This window comes from Dendrobates tinctorius, unplaced genomic scaffold (assembly GCF_039654945.1).
Source record: "Dendrobates tinctorius isolate UK_male_01 unplaced genomic scaffold, ASM3965494v1 ptg000315l, whole genome shotgun sequence".
NCBI classification, from domain to species: domain Eukaryota; kingdom Metazoa; phylum Chordata; class Amphibia; order Anura; family Dendrobatidae; genus Dendrobates; species Dendrobates tinctorius.
The window spans coordinates 6,117,589-6,136,757 of NW_027361982.1; the positions used below are offsets into that span (position 1 = coordinate 6,117,589).

The 19,169-nt window shown below is 46.4% G+C and overlaps 1 protein-coding gene across 1 annotated transcript in view; it reads right to left on the bottom strand.

Annotated features, from left to right (window-relative positions):
* Positions 1-4,108: 4,108 nt before the first annotated feature.
* The window catches only part of ZBTB22 (zinc finger and BTB domain containing 22), a 46,423-nt gene continuing 31,362 nt past the window's right edge, over positions 4,109-19,169 (bottom strand). The window contains exon 2 of the mRNA XM_073561363.1: positions 4,109-12,614. Coding sequence (XP_073417464.1) covers positions 11,257-12,588 — 1,332 coding nt within the window. The 5' untranslated portion in view covers positions 12,589-12,614 and the 3' untranslated portion in view covers positions 4,109-11,256. The remainder of the gene's footprint in view (positions 12,615-19,169) is intronic.

Here is a 19,169-nt window from a genome sequence, read left to right on the forward strand (position 1 = left end):
AGGGGCGACCATGTCAATACTTGATACGAGAGTGGCATTTTAGAAAGCAGTGGCACTGTGTCGTGGAGTGAGGATATGGATGCCAGTAGTAGAATAGAGTCACAGAGTCATGTGAGGTCTTTATTGGTACAATTTTCGGACACATGACATTTTTTGATTACTTTCTATTCCAATTTTTGGAAGACAAAATCATCAAAAACCAGCAATTCATGAATTTCTTTGGGGGGGCACTTACACTGTTCCGCGTGTGGTAATATTGATAAGGCAGTTTTAGTCTTCAGGTCAGTACGATTACAGCTATACCTCATTTATATTTTTTTATGTTTTTGTACTTTTATATAATAAAAAATATTTTATAGAAAAAAATAATTGTTATTGCATCACTTTATTCTGAGAGCTACAACTTTATTTTTTCGATGATGACGGCTCGTTTTTTTGCGGGACAAGATTACGTTTTCAGCGGTACCATGTTTATTTATATCCGTCTTTTTGATCATGTGTTATTCCACTATTTGTTTGGCGGTATGGTGTTTATTTCTTTTTACTCATTTATATAGCGCCATTAATTCCACAGCACTTTCCAGACATTATTGGCACTGTCCCCGATGGGGCTCGCAATCTAGATTCCCTGTCCATATGTGTTTGGAATGTGGGAGGAAACAAGAGAACCTGGAGGAAACCCACGCAACACAGGGAGAACATACAAACTCCTTGTAGATGTTGTCCTCGGTTGTATTTGAACCCAGGACCCCAGCGCTGCAAGGCTGCAGTGCTAACCACTGAGCCACCGTACTGCCCAGGGGATAACTAGTGGGACAGTTTTATAGGTTGGGTCGTTATGGACACAGCTATACTAAATATGTGTACTTTGCTTAGATTTTTTTTTCATTCAAATATTTGATAGAATACAGCTCTGGCAAAAATTAAGAGACCACCACATCAAATCCCTGTCATGGCCAGCCCATTCTCCAGACCTGAACCCCATTGAAAACCTCTGGAATGTAAAGAAGAGGATGATGGATAGTCACAAGCTATCAAAGAAGAACTGCTTACATTTATGTGCCAGAAGCAGTGTGAAAGACTGTTGGAAAACATGCCAAGAAGCATGAAAGCTGTGATTAACAATCAAGGTTATTTCACAAAATATTGATTTCTGAACTCTTCCTGATTTAAAACATTAGTATTGTTGCTTTTAAATGATTAACTTGTTTTCTTTGCATTATTTGAGGTCTGAAAGCACTGTTTGTTTGTTTTTTTAATTTTGACCATTTTTCTTTGTCAGAAAAAAATACAAAATTTATTGTTTGGAAATTCGGAGACATGTCAGAAGTTTATAGACTAAAAGAACAATTTATATTTTACTTAAAAATATACCTATAAAGAGAAAAATCAGACAAACATTTAAAAGCAGTCTCTTAATTTTTGCCAGAGCTGTATTTTTTTAATTATTTTTGATTTTTTTATATATTTTTTTTTACAATTACTTTTTTTTTTTTTTTTTACTTTTTCCATATTTTTTTTTTTACTTAGTCCCACTATGGGACAATCATTGTTTGCAGGCTGATTGCGTCTATAGCACGCAGATGCAGCAGCACTTGCATACTCATAGAATCGTAGAGTTGGAAGGCACCTCCTGGGCCATCTGGTCCAACCCCCTGCTCAAAGCAGGATTCACTAAATCATCCCAGACAAGTGTCTGTCCAGCCTCTGTGTGAAGACTTCTATTGATGGAGAACTCACCACCTTTCGTGGCAGCCTGTTCCACTCACTGATCACTCTGTGAAAAAGTTTTTTCTAATATCTAATCTGTGTCTCCTCCCATTCAGTTTCATCCCATTGCTTCTAGTCTTTCCTTGTGCAAATGAGAATAAAGATGATCCTTCTACAATGTGACAGCCCTTGATCAGCAAGTTTCCTAGCTCTGGTGAGTCGGATGTCGTCATGACAACATCCGCTCACCATGGCAACGATCAGGACCCCGCATCTCGTCGCGGGGTCTCTGATCCAAAGGCAGAGGGTCTGTTAGCCCTGTGCCGGCTTTCAGAATGCTGCAATCTTGTTTGCTCGCAGTATTTCGGGGGGGGGTTTAAGTCCCGGGAGCGGTCTGTGACCGCTCCTGGCACTTAATGTCGGGTGTCAGCTGTCAGAATCAGCAGACACCCTGCTTCGTGAGCGCGGCCAATTGCTTAGATGTAATGATCCATCCATGGTCAAATTGTGCCAGGTCACATGGACGGATCATTACGTCCAATGTCAGAAAGGGGTTAAAAAAACTTTTTTCAAGACTTTTCACTTTATTTCTTAGTCCCCTTAGGGGACTTGAATCTATGATCATCCAATTGCTTGTACTATATAGTGCAATGCAATGGTATTGCAGTATAAAGTGAAAATCCTGGTGTTTGAAGATCATTATACACTCACTGGCCACTTTATTAGGTACACCATGCTAGTAACGGGTTGGACCCCCTTTTGCCTTCAGAACTGCCTCAATTCTTCGTGGCAGAGATTCAACAAGTTGCTGGAAGCATTCCTCAGAGATTTTGGACCATATTGACATGATGGCATCACACAGTTGGCGCAGATTTGTCGGCTGCACATCCCTGATGCGAATCTCCCGTTCCACCACATCCCAAAGATGCTCTATTGGATTGAGATCTGGTGACTGAGGAGGCCATTTGAGTACAGTAAACTCATTGTCATGTTCAAGAAACCAATCTGAGATGATTCGAGCTTTATGACATGGCGCATTATCCTGCTGAAAGTAGCCATCAGATGTTGGGTACATTGTGGTCATAAAGGGATGGACATGGTCAGCAACAATACTCAGGTAGGCTGTGGCGTTGCAACGATGCTCAATTGGTACCAAGGGGCCCAAAGAGTGCCCAGAAAAAATTCCCCACACCATGACACCACCACCACCAGCCTGAACCGTTGATACAAGGCAGGATGGATCCATGCTTTCATGTTGTTTACGCCAAATTCTGACCCTACCATCCGAATGTCGCAGCAGAAATCGAGACTCATCAGACCAGGCAACGTTTTTCCAATCTTCTACTGTCCAATTTCGATGAGCTTGTGCAAATTGTAGCCTCAGTTTCCTGTTCTTAGCTGAGAGGAGTGGTACCCAGTGTGGTCTTCTGCTGCTGTAGCCCATCTGCCTCAAAGTTCGACGCACTGTGCGTTCAGAGATGCTCTTCTGCCTACCTTGGTTGTAACGGGTGGCAATTTGAGTCACTGTTGCCTTTCTATCAGCTCGAACCAGTATGCCCATTCTCCTCTGACCTCTGGCATCAACAAGGCATTTCCGGCCACAGAACTGCCGCTCACTGGATTTTTTTTCTTTTTCGGACCATTCTCTGTAAACCCTAGAGATGGTTGTGCGTGAAAATCCCAGTAGATCAGCAGTTTCTGAAATACTCAGACCAGCCCTTCTGGCACCAACAATCATGCCACGTTCAAAGGCACTCAAATCACCTTTCTTCCCCATACTGATGCTCGGTTTGAACTGCAGGAGATTGTCTTGACCATGTCTACATGCCTAAATGCACTGAGTTGCCGCCATGTGATTGGCTGATTAGAAATTAAGTCTTAACACACAGTTGGACAGGTGTACCTAATAAAGTGGCCAGTGAGTGTATACTTGCGTTTCAGAGGAGGACCAAACTGGCAACAATGGGGGCCTTCAACAAGTCCCAAATTGTCATAGTAACCCATTCGTGCCCCATGATGATCATGTCACAGGGCTTCGATGGGAGCTGGTGTGCTCTCGCGACGGCTGTGATGTCATTTAAATATTGCTGTCAGAGACTGACAGCAGCATCTAAACAGTTAATAGCCGCAGTTGAGACTAAACGCTGGTTAGACAGGTGCCATCATTAGCCATTTGTGAAGGTGTAGAAATTTCTAACATATTCCCTTTAAAAATATTTTTTAAAACAATTAGCAGCAGTGCATTGTGGGAGTGAAACTGTTAGGTCACATGTGTTACACTGGGGTGGAGCTAAAGTGGAGTGCACCTCGCACAATTTGTAATTTGGGTGTGAATGGGAACAAAACAATGACGTTGATCTAAATTTTATTTCAATTGCAAAGAAAACACAAGACGAGCTGCAGGTAAACGCACTTTATTCTACAAGCCAACAGTAATTAGTCACCTTAGACGAGGGCAGTGACCCTCCCTACAATAAATTATGGCATAGAAAAGACGGGAGGAGTGCACATGTAGTACAGGCACGCTCACTCATACATCTATACACAGTCGTGTTCTGGAGCTGCAGATAGTAATGGTGGGATGGATCTATATATACATCGTCTATAGGTATACTCCTGTACACCTAAAGCCTGCTACGCACCGGTGGGGGCCACGCGACACTACGCAGGCTCCTGCTGAGCACCGGTGGGGGCCACGCGACACTACGCAGGCTCCTGCTGAGCACCGGTGGGGGCCACGCGACACTACGCAGGCTCCTGCTGAGCACCGGTGGGGGTCACGCGACACTACGCAGGCTCCTGCTGAGCACCGGTGGGGGCCACGCGACACTACGCAGGCTCCTGCTGAGCACCGGTGGGGGCCACGCGACACTACGCAGGCTCCTGCTGAGCACCGGTGGGGGCCACGCGACACTACGCAGGCTCCTGCTGAGCACCGGTGGGGGCCACGCGACACTACGCAGGTTCCTGCTGAGCACCGGTGGGGGCCTCGCGACACTACGCAGGCTCCTGCTGAGCACCGGTGGGGGCCACGCGACACTACGCAGGCTCCTGCTGAGCACCGATGGGGGCCACGCGACACTACACGGGTTCCTGCTGAGCACCGGTGGGGGCCACGCGACACTACGCAGGCTCCTGCTGAGCACCGGTGGGGGTCACGCGACACTACGCAGGCTCCTGCTGAGCACCGGTGGGGGCCACGCGACACTACGCAGGCTCCTGCTGAGCACCGGTGGGGGCCACGCGACACTGCACAGGTTCCTGCTGAGCACCGGTGGGGGCCACACACTACACAGGCTTCTGCTGAGCACTGGTGGGGGCCACGTGACACTATGCAGCACATGTATGTGTGGGTACAGGCACATGTATGACATCAGAAGACAACACACCCTCCAGTCATCTTTGTGTACCGCATGTCAGTCTACTTACACTCATAAATAGTTTTGTGTCTCTAGGAGGCACAGTATTATATACATACGTGTGTGATTGAGACCCTATATACAGTGTCACACACATCTACTCGCACCTACTTCTAGGCCTCAGCATACTATAGCCATATGCAGCTGCATTGTGTATACACGGGCATTACGTGCAGTGTATACGGATGTACATAGAGGATGGAATATACAGCATATCACTAAAATGAGTACACCCCTCACATTATTGTATCTATTTTATTCTATCTTTTCATGGGATAACACTGAAGATCTGATGCTGTGATACAATGTACAGTAGTCAGTGTATGACTTGTATAACAGTGTAAATGTGGTGCCTCTAACTCAACACACAGCCAATAATGTCTAAACTGCGTGCAACAAAAGTGAGTACACCCCTTAGTGAAAATGGCCAAACTGTGTCAAATTAGCCATTTTCCCTCCCCGATGTCATGTGACTCAGTGTTACAAGGTCTCAGGTGTGAATGGGGAGTAGGGGTGGTAAATGTGGTGTTATCGCTCTCACACTGGTCAATGGAAGGTCATCATGGTCCCTTTTCCTTTGGAAACTGGGTCGCAGAGCAGTATTCCAAGATGATAATGACCCCAAACACCCCAAGACGACCACTGTCTTTGTAAAGAAACTGAGGGTAATGTTTGCTGGACTGGCCAAGCATATCTCCAGACCTACTGAGCATCTGTGGGGCCTCCTCAAACAGAAGGTGGAGGAGCGCATGGTCTCCAACATCCACCAGCTCTGTGGTATTATCGTGAAGGAGGATTCTAGTGGCCACTGGTGAAGCTCTAGTGACCTCCATGCCCAAGGGAGTTAAGGCAGTAATGGAAAATAATGGTGGTCACACAAAATATTGACACTTTGGGCACAATTTGGCCATTTTCATTTAGGTGTATTCACTTTTGCTTCCAGCGGTTTAAGTATTAATGACTGTGTGTTCAGTTGCTTAGAGGGCACCAAATTTACACTGTTATACAAGCCGCACACCAAGTACTGTACATTGTATCACAGAGTCAGATCGTCAGTGCTATCCCATGAAAAGATATAAACTATTTATAGAAATGTGAGGGGTGTACTCACTTTAGTGATATACTGTATGTGACAATGGAACGGACGTCTCGCTGGATATTACTCCTGTGATTGAAGACCTGACGATCTGCTGGATTGTGATTAGTGCTATCACGATACACAGATTATAAACGGCGGCTGGTGGCTGCAATTTTCCATTATTCTTGTACCTTTTCTTTTGGACAGGGGGAGATCTCTGATCCCTATGGAGCAAGACAAGCCTAATGAAGACAGAGGAGAAGGAAGGTTATTGGAATGGTGGCTACATCCCGCTCTCCACCTTTTCCTCCGACTTTGATGCGCCACCATCATTAGCAATGTCAATACGATTACTCCTATCAGAGAAAGCAGCAGAGGTAGAAGTCTTCCAACCTGCGTACGTTCTGATAATGGGGCACACACACCATTCAAGAGTTCATGTGCTACACTCATTTTTTAAAAACATTTTATAAAGTAATCTGAGGTTCCATCATTGGATATATACTGGGCTGTTCAAAAGTTTTAGGCAAGTGTGGAAAAAAAAATGCTGAAATATTGGTTAAAAATGCAGAAGTGTTAAAAAAAATAAACTACTATCAATTAAAATGTAAAGTTAATGAGCAAAATAGAAATCTAAATCCCATCATTATTTGGTGGCTGCCCTTTCACTTTTAGCTCACTTGCACACAATTTTTTAAGGAATTCAGCAGGAGGTTGCTCCAAACATCTTGGAGAACTGACCCCAGATCTTCTGTGTATGAGGTTCGTGCGGATCCTTCTGTCTCTTCATGTGTTCCTGGACAGACTGGACGATGTGAGATCAGGGCTGTGTGTGGCCAGATCACCACCTCCAGATCTCCTCCTTCTTAATGACATTGGTTGGATGTTTGAGATCATTGTCCAATTGCAGAATAAATTGGAGCTAATCAGACGCCTCCTGATGATATCACACGAGAAATTCTGACCGATACCTATTTATCTGCATTGAGGACACTGTTAATTCTGACCAAATCCTCAACTCCATTTTGCTATAATGCAGCCACAAACTTGCAGAAACCTCCGCCGTGCATCGCTGCTCCTGCAGACCCTCATTACTGTGCCGTTCTCCAGACCTTTGAGGGGTGGGGGGGGGGACACAGAAGGGAAATAAACATGACGTGTCTTTCATCTGTTGACTAAGTTTCCTGGCCGACCGGTCTTCAATGTCGCCCATTTCTTTTTGCTTCTTCGAAAGAACTTGACTTGAACAGCAAATCTTGAAACTACAGTTTGCCTTGAAATCTTTGTCTGGGAGAGATCTTGCTGATGTAGTATAACTATCTTGTGCCTTGTTGCTATGCTCAGTCTTCTCATGGTGTATGACCTGTGACATGATACGGTCTTCCACAGCCTCACCTTTGCTCATTATCACCTTTCTGATATAATTGGTCTTTCATACACCTGACTATAGTCCTACAAAACCCCCGATTTTGTACAATTGTACCTATTAGAACAAAAGAGGTTGTCTACCACTTTACTTCTTTAACACCACCCCCTTTTTAGGACAGGTCATCAATGTCTGATTGGTCGGGGTCTGACACTCAGCAACCCCGCAGAGCAGCTATTATAGGTTCGGTGGTGGCGGCCAGGTGGAAGTACTCACTTGTGGAACTGGTCGTCTTCTGATAGTGTCCGACGCAGGGTACAACATATCTACCTCTTATTGATTTGAATAGGAGTCAGATGTGTAGTACCAAATCTCGGCCACTAGCAGAACACGACTAGGTCCGCAAGTAAGTACTTTTGGCCGGCGATAACAGCCCGTGTGTCAGACCCCGACTGATCAGACACTGATGACCTATCCTAAGGGCCCCGTTACACGCTTCAATGTCCCAGCAATCCCATCCACGATCCGACGTGGATGGGATCGCTGGGACATAGTTAGACTCACCAGCCATCAGGACCAGCGAGCAAGCTGGTATCCAAGGTAAACAGAGGGTAACTAAGAGCTGCACGGCTCCAAGATACCCGCTGTTTACGTTGGATACCAGCTCCCAGCGTCGCTGATCGTTGGTCTCTCGCTGTCACACGCAGCGATGCGTGCTGGCCTGCGGGAGACCAACGATCAAAAAATGGCCCAGGACGTTCCTGCATGATCAGCGATACCCGGCGGGGGGCCAGTCACTGATGCGTGCCACACCCAGCGATATCGCTGGCAACATCGCTGATGCGTCACAAAATCAGCGATCTCGCTAGCGATCTCGCTGTGTGTGATGGGGCCTTAAGAATAGGTCATCAATGCTAAAGTAGTAGACGACCTCTTTAATGCTCTTTTGAAGTTAAAGAGCGGTCACGCCAGATTTAGATTTCTCTTTTGTTCATTCGCTTTGCATTTTGTTAATAATAATCTAATAACACTTCTATTTTGAAAGATTCTTAGTTTGCAGCATTTGTTACCCACCTGCCTAAAATGTTTGCACGATCCTGCATATAGGGGCCCTGTAATATTGCTGTGCACCGTGCGCATAGGAACCAGTGTGTATGTCCAGGAGGAGTCTGACCGCTCCAGTGTCACTCTCAGGAAACCTCATCACTGGTGAGTAAGAAACAAGAGTCTCCGGAGTACCCCAATGGTCCCCAAGATATGGTTCTCCAGCTATTGCGAAACTACAACTCCCAGGATGCCCTGACAGCTGCAGAGCCACAGACTGGAGACCACTAGTTGATGTGTTGCCCCTTCAAATGGAGACTACACATGGAGGTGAGGAGTGATGAGAAGGATTATGCACTCCAATTGTGGGGTCAAAAAGTCCTAAGTTTTTACCCTTTTTTTAAACTGACTCCACCACAAAACTAGGTTCGGCCTAGAGGAAGGGCACGGTGCTGACCGCGGATTTACTATAGTTTACACCAGAAATTGGAATAAATTAGAGTGGAAGCTTCTGCAAGCTCATATCTGCCTTAACATCAGATGCAAATGGGAGCATTTACTTTGAGCAGTTTATTCCAGATCTCTGATCTTAGCAAATGTCCCTAAGGCCGGGGTCAGACTTGCGAGAAACTCGGACGAGTCTCGCATGTCAATACCCGGCACTCAGATCAGAGCGTTCAGCTGCATAGAAATACATGCAGCTGAACGCTCCGAACTGAGTGCTGGCGGCAGTTCCGGGTATTGACGTGCCAGACTCGTCCGAGTTTCTCGCAAGTCTGACCCTGACCTTATAGCGTACACAGCACCTGTACAAAACTATGTATCAGACCGAGTGGCTTCATTTACTATGTTGAACGAATCAGAGCAATAAAAAACAATTGATGACGTGATTCACAGAGTGACACCAGCAGTGCACCACCTCCATGTACCTGTGTGTCTTGCGTTGGACGTATAATATATGTAGAGACATATGAGGCGAGTACACATACTAGTATCTGTCTTCTAGAACCATGACGTAGCCTTATTGCACAAATATATGTATAGATAGTAAGTGAAGGCCGGGGTCTCCGATTTCTCTATCGGTATATGTATCCATCAATTTTGTATTCCCACAACTGTAGTGTTCAGCTTAGATACATGTAGACAATGTCCATGTTTCTGTTCAGCAGACATTACGTGAATTCCTTCAGAAGCATAAGTTCAATGCACTGGATTCCGAGTTACACTCATTTTAAACAATGGGTGACACCAAAGTCCAAGAGGAAGCGAAATCTCCCTCATCAATGACCACTGCATATCAACAACTCAATGGCTGCTTCCATTCTAGGTGTAGTAGACCAGATATCCGAACACAGAGGAATCAGCCATGTTGTGGGGCTGTATTTCTATTAATAAAGAAGGAAGTCTATGAATTATCTAGAAACCAGCGTGACATAAATATACAGTATATCCGACCTCATGAAGGACAGTCAAACAAAGCACCTCGGTGGCCACGCTGGTTCTTAGGCATTCCACAAACCATATGATCATTAGCCCACAAAATGGTAGTTTTCAAAGTATCCAGGTGATGGGTCTGAGCGTCAAATACTGTAGTGTTCCCCCTTCTTTACACTACATTAGCTTATATTCTATTGGAGGATAGAAGGAGAACACCCCATAAGAGCACTAAGATGGCGTTTCATCCACTCAATGTCATCTGGAGAAGCCTAAAAACCCAAACCAAAGGAGGTCCTCAAGTGTCTCCAGTAGATGCCTCCTCCACTAGATCCCCATCAGTTCTCTTCCTCAGTGGCCCTTCCTTCAGCATATATGACATATATATGAGCACATAGAAGGGGTTACAGGTAATTGTGATCAAAACCAGAACCATAGCTGTAACCATGATCCTTGTTCTCCATGATAAAGTTGGTTCATCTCAGGGTCAACATCTCATTTGAGATCTCCATAAGGGATCCGACTGAACAGGACAATACTGATTTCCTAACATTTCCACCCTCTATAAATAATGTGCAAAAGGAAAAAAGACAGTGAGGACTGAAAGTCATAACTCATCGTGCTCATTTTGCTTAAAAATACTGTACAAGTATGGAGATTCCTTCACAACGGCATGTACCGCACTCCTCTCCTAGTAAGGGAGGAGTGATGTCAGACCGAGGGACTACTGTCATGTCAATATAAGTTGATGCACTGTCATGTAGGACAATACTGAAGGACACCATGTGCATCGGTCATTTGTGGTGCAATGTTACCAATCAAGGGTTGAAGTCTTTGTAGAGAAGGGGCAGCTTGTGCTTGAGTGGGTGAGAGGGGTAGAAGAAGACAAGACGGGCAGTGCAGGAAGGAGTTTATATTGCTGATTACATTATGGAGGGAGGAACTTTGGGTGGAAGTGCAGAAGGCAAATCCATGTAAGACTTCTCTATTCGCACTCAAATCTGTCCTCCAGAATAACGAGAGGGCTCCATAATAAGGGCCCAAGTCACTTCCACTGACCCCAGTGTAAATCTTCTCTTTTTGAAGCCTCAGAAGATTTCTAGTTTTTTTTTTTGTTTTTTTTAAGTCTTCGTCCTACGGAGGTCTCCATTATTACTTACCCCTTCACTTGCCACTCTACCTCCACTCACTGCCCCCCACCAGTGTTACACAGATGGGGTCTCAATAATCCCTTGCCCTGCTCCCCCTCCGCCCACTGCTCCTCCTCCTCCTGCCCCGGCCCTATGCCGCCTCTCGCAGTGTCCGCGATGTCTCATAAAGCTATCTCTCCACATAAACTTCTTGGCACACACTTCACACTCGTACGGTTTGACTCCAGTGTGTGTCTTCATGTGCTCAGTCAGGTGATGCTTCATCTTGAACTTTTTCCCGCAGACGGGGCAGTCAAACGGTCGTAGGTTGAGATGCATATTGACATGGCGATCACGCATGCTCTTGTGGGAGAATGCTTTTCCGCAGTGGCACAGGAATATTTTGCCACCTTCTCCTTGGCTTGTCCCGGTCCCTCCTTGCCCGGCTGCACCGTGTCCTGAAGGCAGCAACAGCAACTGGTTTCCTTGCATGTCTAGAGGCAAAAGAGGAGGTCCCTGAGGGAAACAGGGGCCATTGCCAGAAGATTCTTCATACGGCATCCCATCTGAAGGCTCACAGAAATTCACCTGTTCTTCTGGGGCATTGAGAGAGCGGACATCGCTGATACTCAGTTTTTCCTCTTCTTCATCTTCCTCAAGTTCTTCCTCGTCCTCTTCCTCTTCTTCACCTTCACATGTCAGTAACAGACCCTGGTGAGGCCGCTCCTTTTTGACAAACACCCAGTGTCTCTGAGGGACAATGCTGGGTCTTCGGTAACTGGAGCAGCTAGCCACCGACGTTTCCTCTCCGGATGGTTCTTCTTCTATACCGGCTTCTTCTGCTGCTTCGCTTGTGACATCGCTCCGTCTTCTACTCCTGTCTGGTTCTGGTGGAGCCTCACGTGGACTAAAGTAGTTGCTGCTGCTGGGGGACTGGTTCTCGCTGGCTCTGCCGGAGTGAGGTCTCTGTGGGGTGGGTCCATGGCTGCTCCCGGCCCCTTCAATGCTGCCGGTGTTGCTGTTGGCACGAGACTCCTTAAGAAGTTCAGAGCACTTGTCCACAACGTGCCACATCTGAAGCACGCTGCCCACAGTCAGGTAATTGACAATCTCATCTGCCAGCATAGTCAAGCGGCCCGTGTAGGCAGCACATAAAACGGCTTCAAATGCTCCAGGGTCGACCACACCTGGCAAAGCCACACAGCTCATACCCTTCAACAGCACCTGATCGTGGAAGTACGGGGAAGAGGCGGCAAGCACGGCACGGTGAGCACGGAACACGCGGCCTTGTGCATGGATGGAGACGTCGCACAGTTTCCCTTCTACTCGCTGCTGGTTCAGACTCTCCAGGAGGGAGCTGGCCACATCTGGGAAGTCCACATGGATGAGAGGACCAGCGACATCCATGATCGCACAGGAGAAGTGGGGGGCACCTGGCAAGAGACAAAAACATTCACATAAGAACACGGAAATAATGGAGAACTTGTAAGGAGCAATATAATAAAACATTAAGAGCCTGATATCAATTCACCTGTTTGCTCCCATGTGGTCACAATACACTGTATGAACGGACACCCTAAGGGGCTGTTCACACATCACCTTCTAATCCACCATACTTTTCTGTAATTCCAGTATAAATCTCTGATTCCTGCAGCGGATCCACACTAGGACCTCACATTAAACGGGGCTATTTCTCAGCTCTGGGATATGTGGGAAGTAAGCGGCTCACCATTTCATTTTGCCGCACATTTTTTCCACAGTGGTACTCAACATTGAAATTTTCTGCTGCATGTGAACAAAATTGTGGAAACTTTGGATGGGATGTGGATTTTTTTTTCTTTCTTCCTATGGCAATTCTTTTCAAATCGGACATTGGATGTTCTCTATGATCAGTGCAGTGCAATATATATATATATATATATATATATATATATATATATATATATATATATATATATATATATATATATATATATATATATAAAACTGATGTCATCTATGAGCAGTGCAGTACATACAGTTGAAACCAGAAGTTTCCATATCTCTATATATAAAAACTAGCTGAAGAGCCCGGCGCTGCCCGGGCATAGTAACTAACTGTCGTTAGTTATAACAAATTATAATTATCCTCCATCCCATAGTCCCGTTCCCATATACCCATCATACATATCCACCATCCCATAAGCCCGTGCCCATATACCCATCATACATATCCTCCATCCCATAGTCGATTGCCCATATACCCATCACACATCCTCCATCCCATAGTCCCATGCCCATATACCCATCATAATATCGTCCATCCCATAGTCCCGTGCCCATATACTCATCATACATATCCGCCATCCCATAGTCCCGTGCCCTTATACCCGTCATACATATTCGCCATCGCAGTCGAGTGCCCATATACCCATCACACATCCTTCATCTCATAGTCCCATGCCCATATACCCATCATACATATCCTCCATCCTATAGTCCTGTGCCCATATACCCATCATACATATCCGCCATCCCATAGTCCCGTGCCCATATACCCGTCAAGAGCAAGTTACTGGCGAAGATGGATGTTGTGATTGGAAATATTTTGAAGAATTTGGCGGATTTTACAGCGGAGGCGAATCGTTTGAGGGTGATTGTTCTGGAGGAGAGAGCGAGACAGCAGCGCATCAGGCATCGTAGACGACGTTTGTGGATCCACCCCATCACAGCCAAGAGAATGACACGTGGGGTCTATTCTACACTCTGCATGGACCTTCGACGAAACCCGGATAAATTTTTTGGATATGTTCGGATGAAAATGGAGAATTTTGATTACTTGGTGGAGCGCATTGCACACCTCATAAGAAAAGCGGACACCTATTGCCGCTTCTCTGTTTCACCCGCAGAGCGTCTGATGGTGACTTTAAGGTAAGCCACATTTATTGGATATGCTCGCATCAGAGCACACTTTCACTGCAATCTTGTTGGTGGTAGTTTGTATCTCCAAGTGTTATAGCTGACTTTTGGTATGTAATGCTGTGATTTTAAACTAATTGATTGTTTTTTAATTCCCCACAGATTTCTTGCAACTGGAGAATCCCTTTCGTCACTGCATTTCCAGTACAGACTCGGGATTTCCCCCATATCTGGAATAGCGAAGTGCACATGCTGTGCACTGTGGGACTCCTTAGCTGAAGAGTTTTTACCAGAGCCCACAACAGAGAGGTGGATTGAAATTTCAGAAAAGTTTCAACAGATATGTCAGTTTCCCAACTGCTTGGGCGCTGTGGACGGGAAACATATCCGCATTGTAAAGCCAGCCGGATCGGGATCGGAATATTTCAATTACAAGAAATATTTTTCCATTGTCCTCATGGCCATCGCTGACGCGGAATACAAATTTATTGCTGTTGATATTGGGGCCTATGGCCGCTCCAATGACTCTCAAGTTTTCAAACTGTCTGCCATGGGGCGTAAACTGTATGGAAACACCTTCCAGTTCCCACCCCCTAGACCGCTGCCGCAAACATCTGGTCTACCTATGCCATTTGTCTGTGTAGGGGATGAAGCCTTCCAGCTGTCAGAACACCTTTTGAAACCGTACTCTAGCAGAGGATTGACAAGAACAAAACACATTTTTAATTACCGCCTCACAAGAGCAAGAAGAATGGTTGAATGTACCTTTGGTATTCTGACAGCCAAATGGCGGGTCCTATTGACTGCGATCAACCTCAAGACAGAAACTGTGGACGAGGTGATCAAAGCTTGCGTGGTACTCCACAATTTTGTTATCTGCAAGGAACCCATTTCCACTGAGGACACCTCTGAAGAAACCACCTTGCAAGATTACCATGACATTACCACTAGAAGTTCTGTGACGGTTTCAGTAATGAGGGACAATTTTGCACTATACTTTATGTCACCTCAAGGCAGAGTACACTGGCAGGATGACAGAGTGTGAAAGATTTGTGCCCTTAACCAAACTTGTGTACCAACAGTATATACCTTTGCCAACCAAAGTTGGCTATCTTGTCATGGTCTCTATTTTTACCTTTAGGCCACAGGTGTGTACCTGGTTGTGTTTTATGCAAAGTATTTCACCTTGTAACAAAAGTTGTGTACATTGTTAGGAAATCACCAACAATAAACACAACTTTTTAGGTGAAATACTTTGCTTCAAACACAACCAGGAACACAACTGAGGTAAAATGTACCCACAGTTATATACCTGGTTTTGAGTACCTTTTTACCTTTGAAATACCCTGTATTTAACCTTTTTTTTAAACATATTTCGCCGCAGAAAGAAATGACAGACAACCATTGTGAAACGATAATTTAACTTTTATTTAAAATATTTTTTTTTTGTAAAATGTTTTTAATGTGCAAAAAACTTTTTTAATAAAGGTTTTAAAAACAATAGGCATTTTTATTAAAAAACACATTACAAATCTGTGTAGTGTGGGGTGGAAATACTGCTGGAGGGGCTGCGGGACACTTCGACACTGGGAGTGTGGAGAGAGGACTGGGATCGTGGTGGGGAAGGAACAGTTAGAGGTGAAGGTGTGGAAAAAGCTACAGAATGGGTGGACATGTGGGAGGCAGAAGAGGTGGTGGGCGGTGGAGTGGAGGGTTGGGCAGGGACTGTAGGAGCAGATGATGTTGATGGCAAGTTGTATGGGGAAGGAGTTTGGTAGGTGGAAGGAGTTTGGTACGGGGCAGGTTGCTGGAAGTGGGGAGATGTCTGGTACTGGGGAGGTTGCTGGTACTGGGGAGGTTGCTGGTACTGGGGAGGTGGATGGTATGTAATAGGAGGGGGAGGATGGAAAGTGGCTGGAGGGGGTGCAGGTGGAGGAACTACTGGGGTGGGAGGAGGAGGTTGGGAGGTAACCTGCTGTAGAGCACCGTGGCACGAATGCATTACATGCATCTGCTGGGTAGGAGAGAGCGTTTCCATGCGCTCCACAACAGACCTGAAAAAGGTGTGGTTTGGCGAAGATCTTGCTTCTGAATGCATGGTTTGCAGAAGTGTCTTCACCTCCAGAATGCTGGAGTTGATCTGCTGAAAGCCTGCGGAGATTTGCTCTGACAAGACTTTTAGACAGTTCTGGAAAGATGCATTCAGATGCAAGAACTCTGGTGCATAAGTCTTTTCCTGACCCCTCTGCCGCTGCCGCCCAGTACCCGCAGGTGTACTAGAGGTGGCAGGGGCAGAAGGGTGGGGTAAAGGGAAAGCGATCTCCTCACCAGCAGCTTCATGTAATGTAGGCGGCCACGATGCTCCTGTGCTGGTGGATGGGACAGATGGGTCGAATGTGTGGGAAGGCTGGGAAGGTGCAGATGTACCGGGGCGGTCGAAGTGTCCCTCGGTGCCGGTCTCCTCAGGGATCGCCTCAGAAGGGTCCAATCGTGCAGGCTCCCGAGTGCTGCTCACCGTGCTGTGGAATAAAGAGAAAAAAAAAACAATTAAAATACTGACATGGTATGGCCCTGGCTGAAAAAAAAAAAAAGTTACATAGAAACATTTTTTTTCACATGTGCTGTGTAATATTTACCTTCTGGTGACCATTGTTTCCCGGAGGAACGACAGGGCTTGTGCGTACTTGTACTTGCTCCTGCGTCCTCCAGATCCACTCGGGGCCCGCATCTCTTTATTGAACTCCTTCTTGAAACGATCCCTCACAGACCGCCACCGATTCACAATTCTGTCCCCTGAAACGAGAAAGGAGTGGTTAGTGTACATCAGTGTTTCCCAAACTCCAGTCCTCATGGTCCCCAGGGGTCATGTTTTCAGGATTTCCATAGTAAATGGAAATCCTGAACACATGATCCGTGGGGACCACGAGGACTGGAGTTCGGGAAACACTGGTTTACATCAAGCAACCGGTACTGTATATACTTACGCTCTTTAATCTGGGCCCGAGCATCGAGGTCCTCCCAGCGGTCCACAAGGAGCGAACAGATTTCCTCCCAGAGTCGTCGGGTAACGATCAGGTCAGCATGGCGGCGGTCAGCCATATTCCATAGCGGCTCCCTTTCTCTGACGAGATCGATGAGGTGGTCCACATCAATCCCTCCATCCTCACCGTCAGAGTCGGGAGCACGCTGTGAAGGCTGTTAAAGAAAAAGACAAAAATAACATAATTAGCCTCCACAAAAGAAATGAAATAAAAAGTGCAAAAAAACAAAACACAAATATTTATACTTACACGCTGGTGACCGCTGCGTTGCTGTCGCCGACGACCCTGGGAGGCACTGCGAGGACCTCTTGGCCGAGCACCAGATTGGGAAGACTAGAGAAGAAAACAAAAAATGTTATGTCTTTGGATGTAGGCATTTGTTTGCTGTGTGTGGTCTGCAGAACATTGTTTTCTATGTGTTGTGTGTAGTGTGATGTTGTGTTTCTGCTTTTGATGCAAAAAACTTACCAATTGTGAGCCCACTCCAGGTGTCTGTCCACCCCTTCCTTCTTCTTCTGGGAGCTCCTCTTCATCTTGTGATTCCTGTTTTGAAATAAAAGGCAATGAATAGACATATTACAGAGATGATGGATTTTGGAAATAAAAACTTACCGACAAACGCTGACGAGGCGAGGGAGGGCTCCCAGAAGATGATGTGCTGTCTTCCTGCTGGCCAGACTCCATGCCTGTGGGTGGTGTTACTGCTGCTGCCAGTGCTTCCAGTGCTGCCACTGTTGCTGCTGCTGCATCTCTTGGGCGGCTGTTGAATAAAGAGAAACAAAGGGGCAATGAATATCTTGATATTCCATGGCCCTAGTTTGGAGGAATGTGGGATTTGATAATTACCGTCTCTCATCTGCTGCTGGACTCCCCTCCCGTTGTTCAGCATGCTGCTCCATTTGGGGTGGTGGTGGTGCTGATGGTGCTGCTGCAGTGGTCTCCTGCCTTCTCCTGCGCCTGGTTGCTGTCTTGGGTGGCATGTTGGGTGTGGCTGAGGGTTCCACTGTCATGCTTTTATATATGTGTCTTGTGGGCAGAGCTACTGAGCATGCCTCCGACCAAAAAAACCGGATCCGGCGCATTGCGGCGCTCATAGGCTTTCATTGTGTGAAAAAGCCGGACGCGCCGGATCCGGCGTGTCCGGCTTTTTCGCCGGAGACAAAAAAACGTTACAGTAGCCGTTTTTTCCAAACACCGGATTGCGACACATTGCCGGATCCGGCGAAAACCGGATGAAACGCATGGCCATCCGGCGCAAATGCAAGTCAATGGGGGGGAAACCGGATCCGGCATTGCATTTCGCCGGATCCGTTTTTTGTCAAAAGCGCCGGATCGCGCCTGACGGCGAAAACCTGATGTGTGAAAGAGGCCTTAAAGGGATCATTGGTATGGAAGTCAGAGCAAATCCATCCAGCGCTTTGGTTCTGACCCCAGGGTCTCTTAAAGGGATCATTGGTATGAAATTTAGGGAAAATCCACTCTGCACTTTGGTACTGACCCCAGGCCTTTCTTAAAGGGATCTCCAGTATGGAAGTCAGGGCAAATCCATCCAGTGCTTTAATTCTGACCCCGGGCCTCTCTTAAAGTGATCCCCGATATGGAAGTGAGGGCAATTGCCTTCAAATGCTTTGGTACTGACCCCAGGGTCTCTTAAAGGGATCTCCAGTATGGAAGTTAGGGTAAATCCCTCAGCGCTCTGATTCTTACCCCAGGCTTCTATTAAAGGGATCATTGGTATGGAAGTCAGGGCAAATCCACTCAACGCTCTGGTTCAACTCCAGGCTGACAGGATGATGTGGGATATTAGTGGTAGTTATCCGGTGGCTCTGGCTGATGGGATGATGTGGGATATTAGGAGTAGTAGCCCAGTGGGTCTGGCTGACGGGATGATGTGGGATATTAGTGGTAGTAGTCCGGTGGCTCTGGCTTAAGGGATGATGGTGAGATATTAGTGGTAGTAGTTCGGTGGCTCTGGCTGATGGGACGATGTGGGATATTAGTGGTAGTAGTCCGGTGGCTCTGGCTGATGGGCTGATGTGGGATATTAAC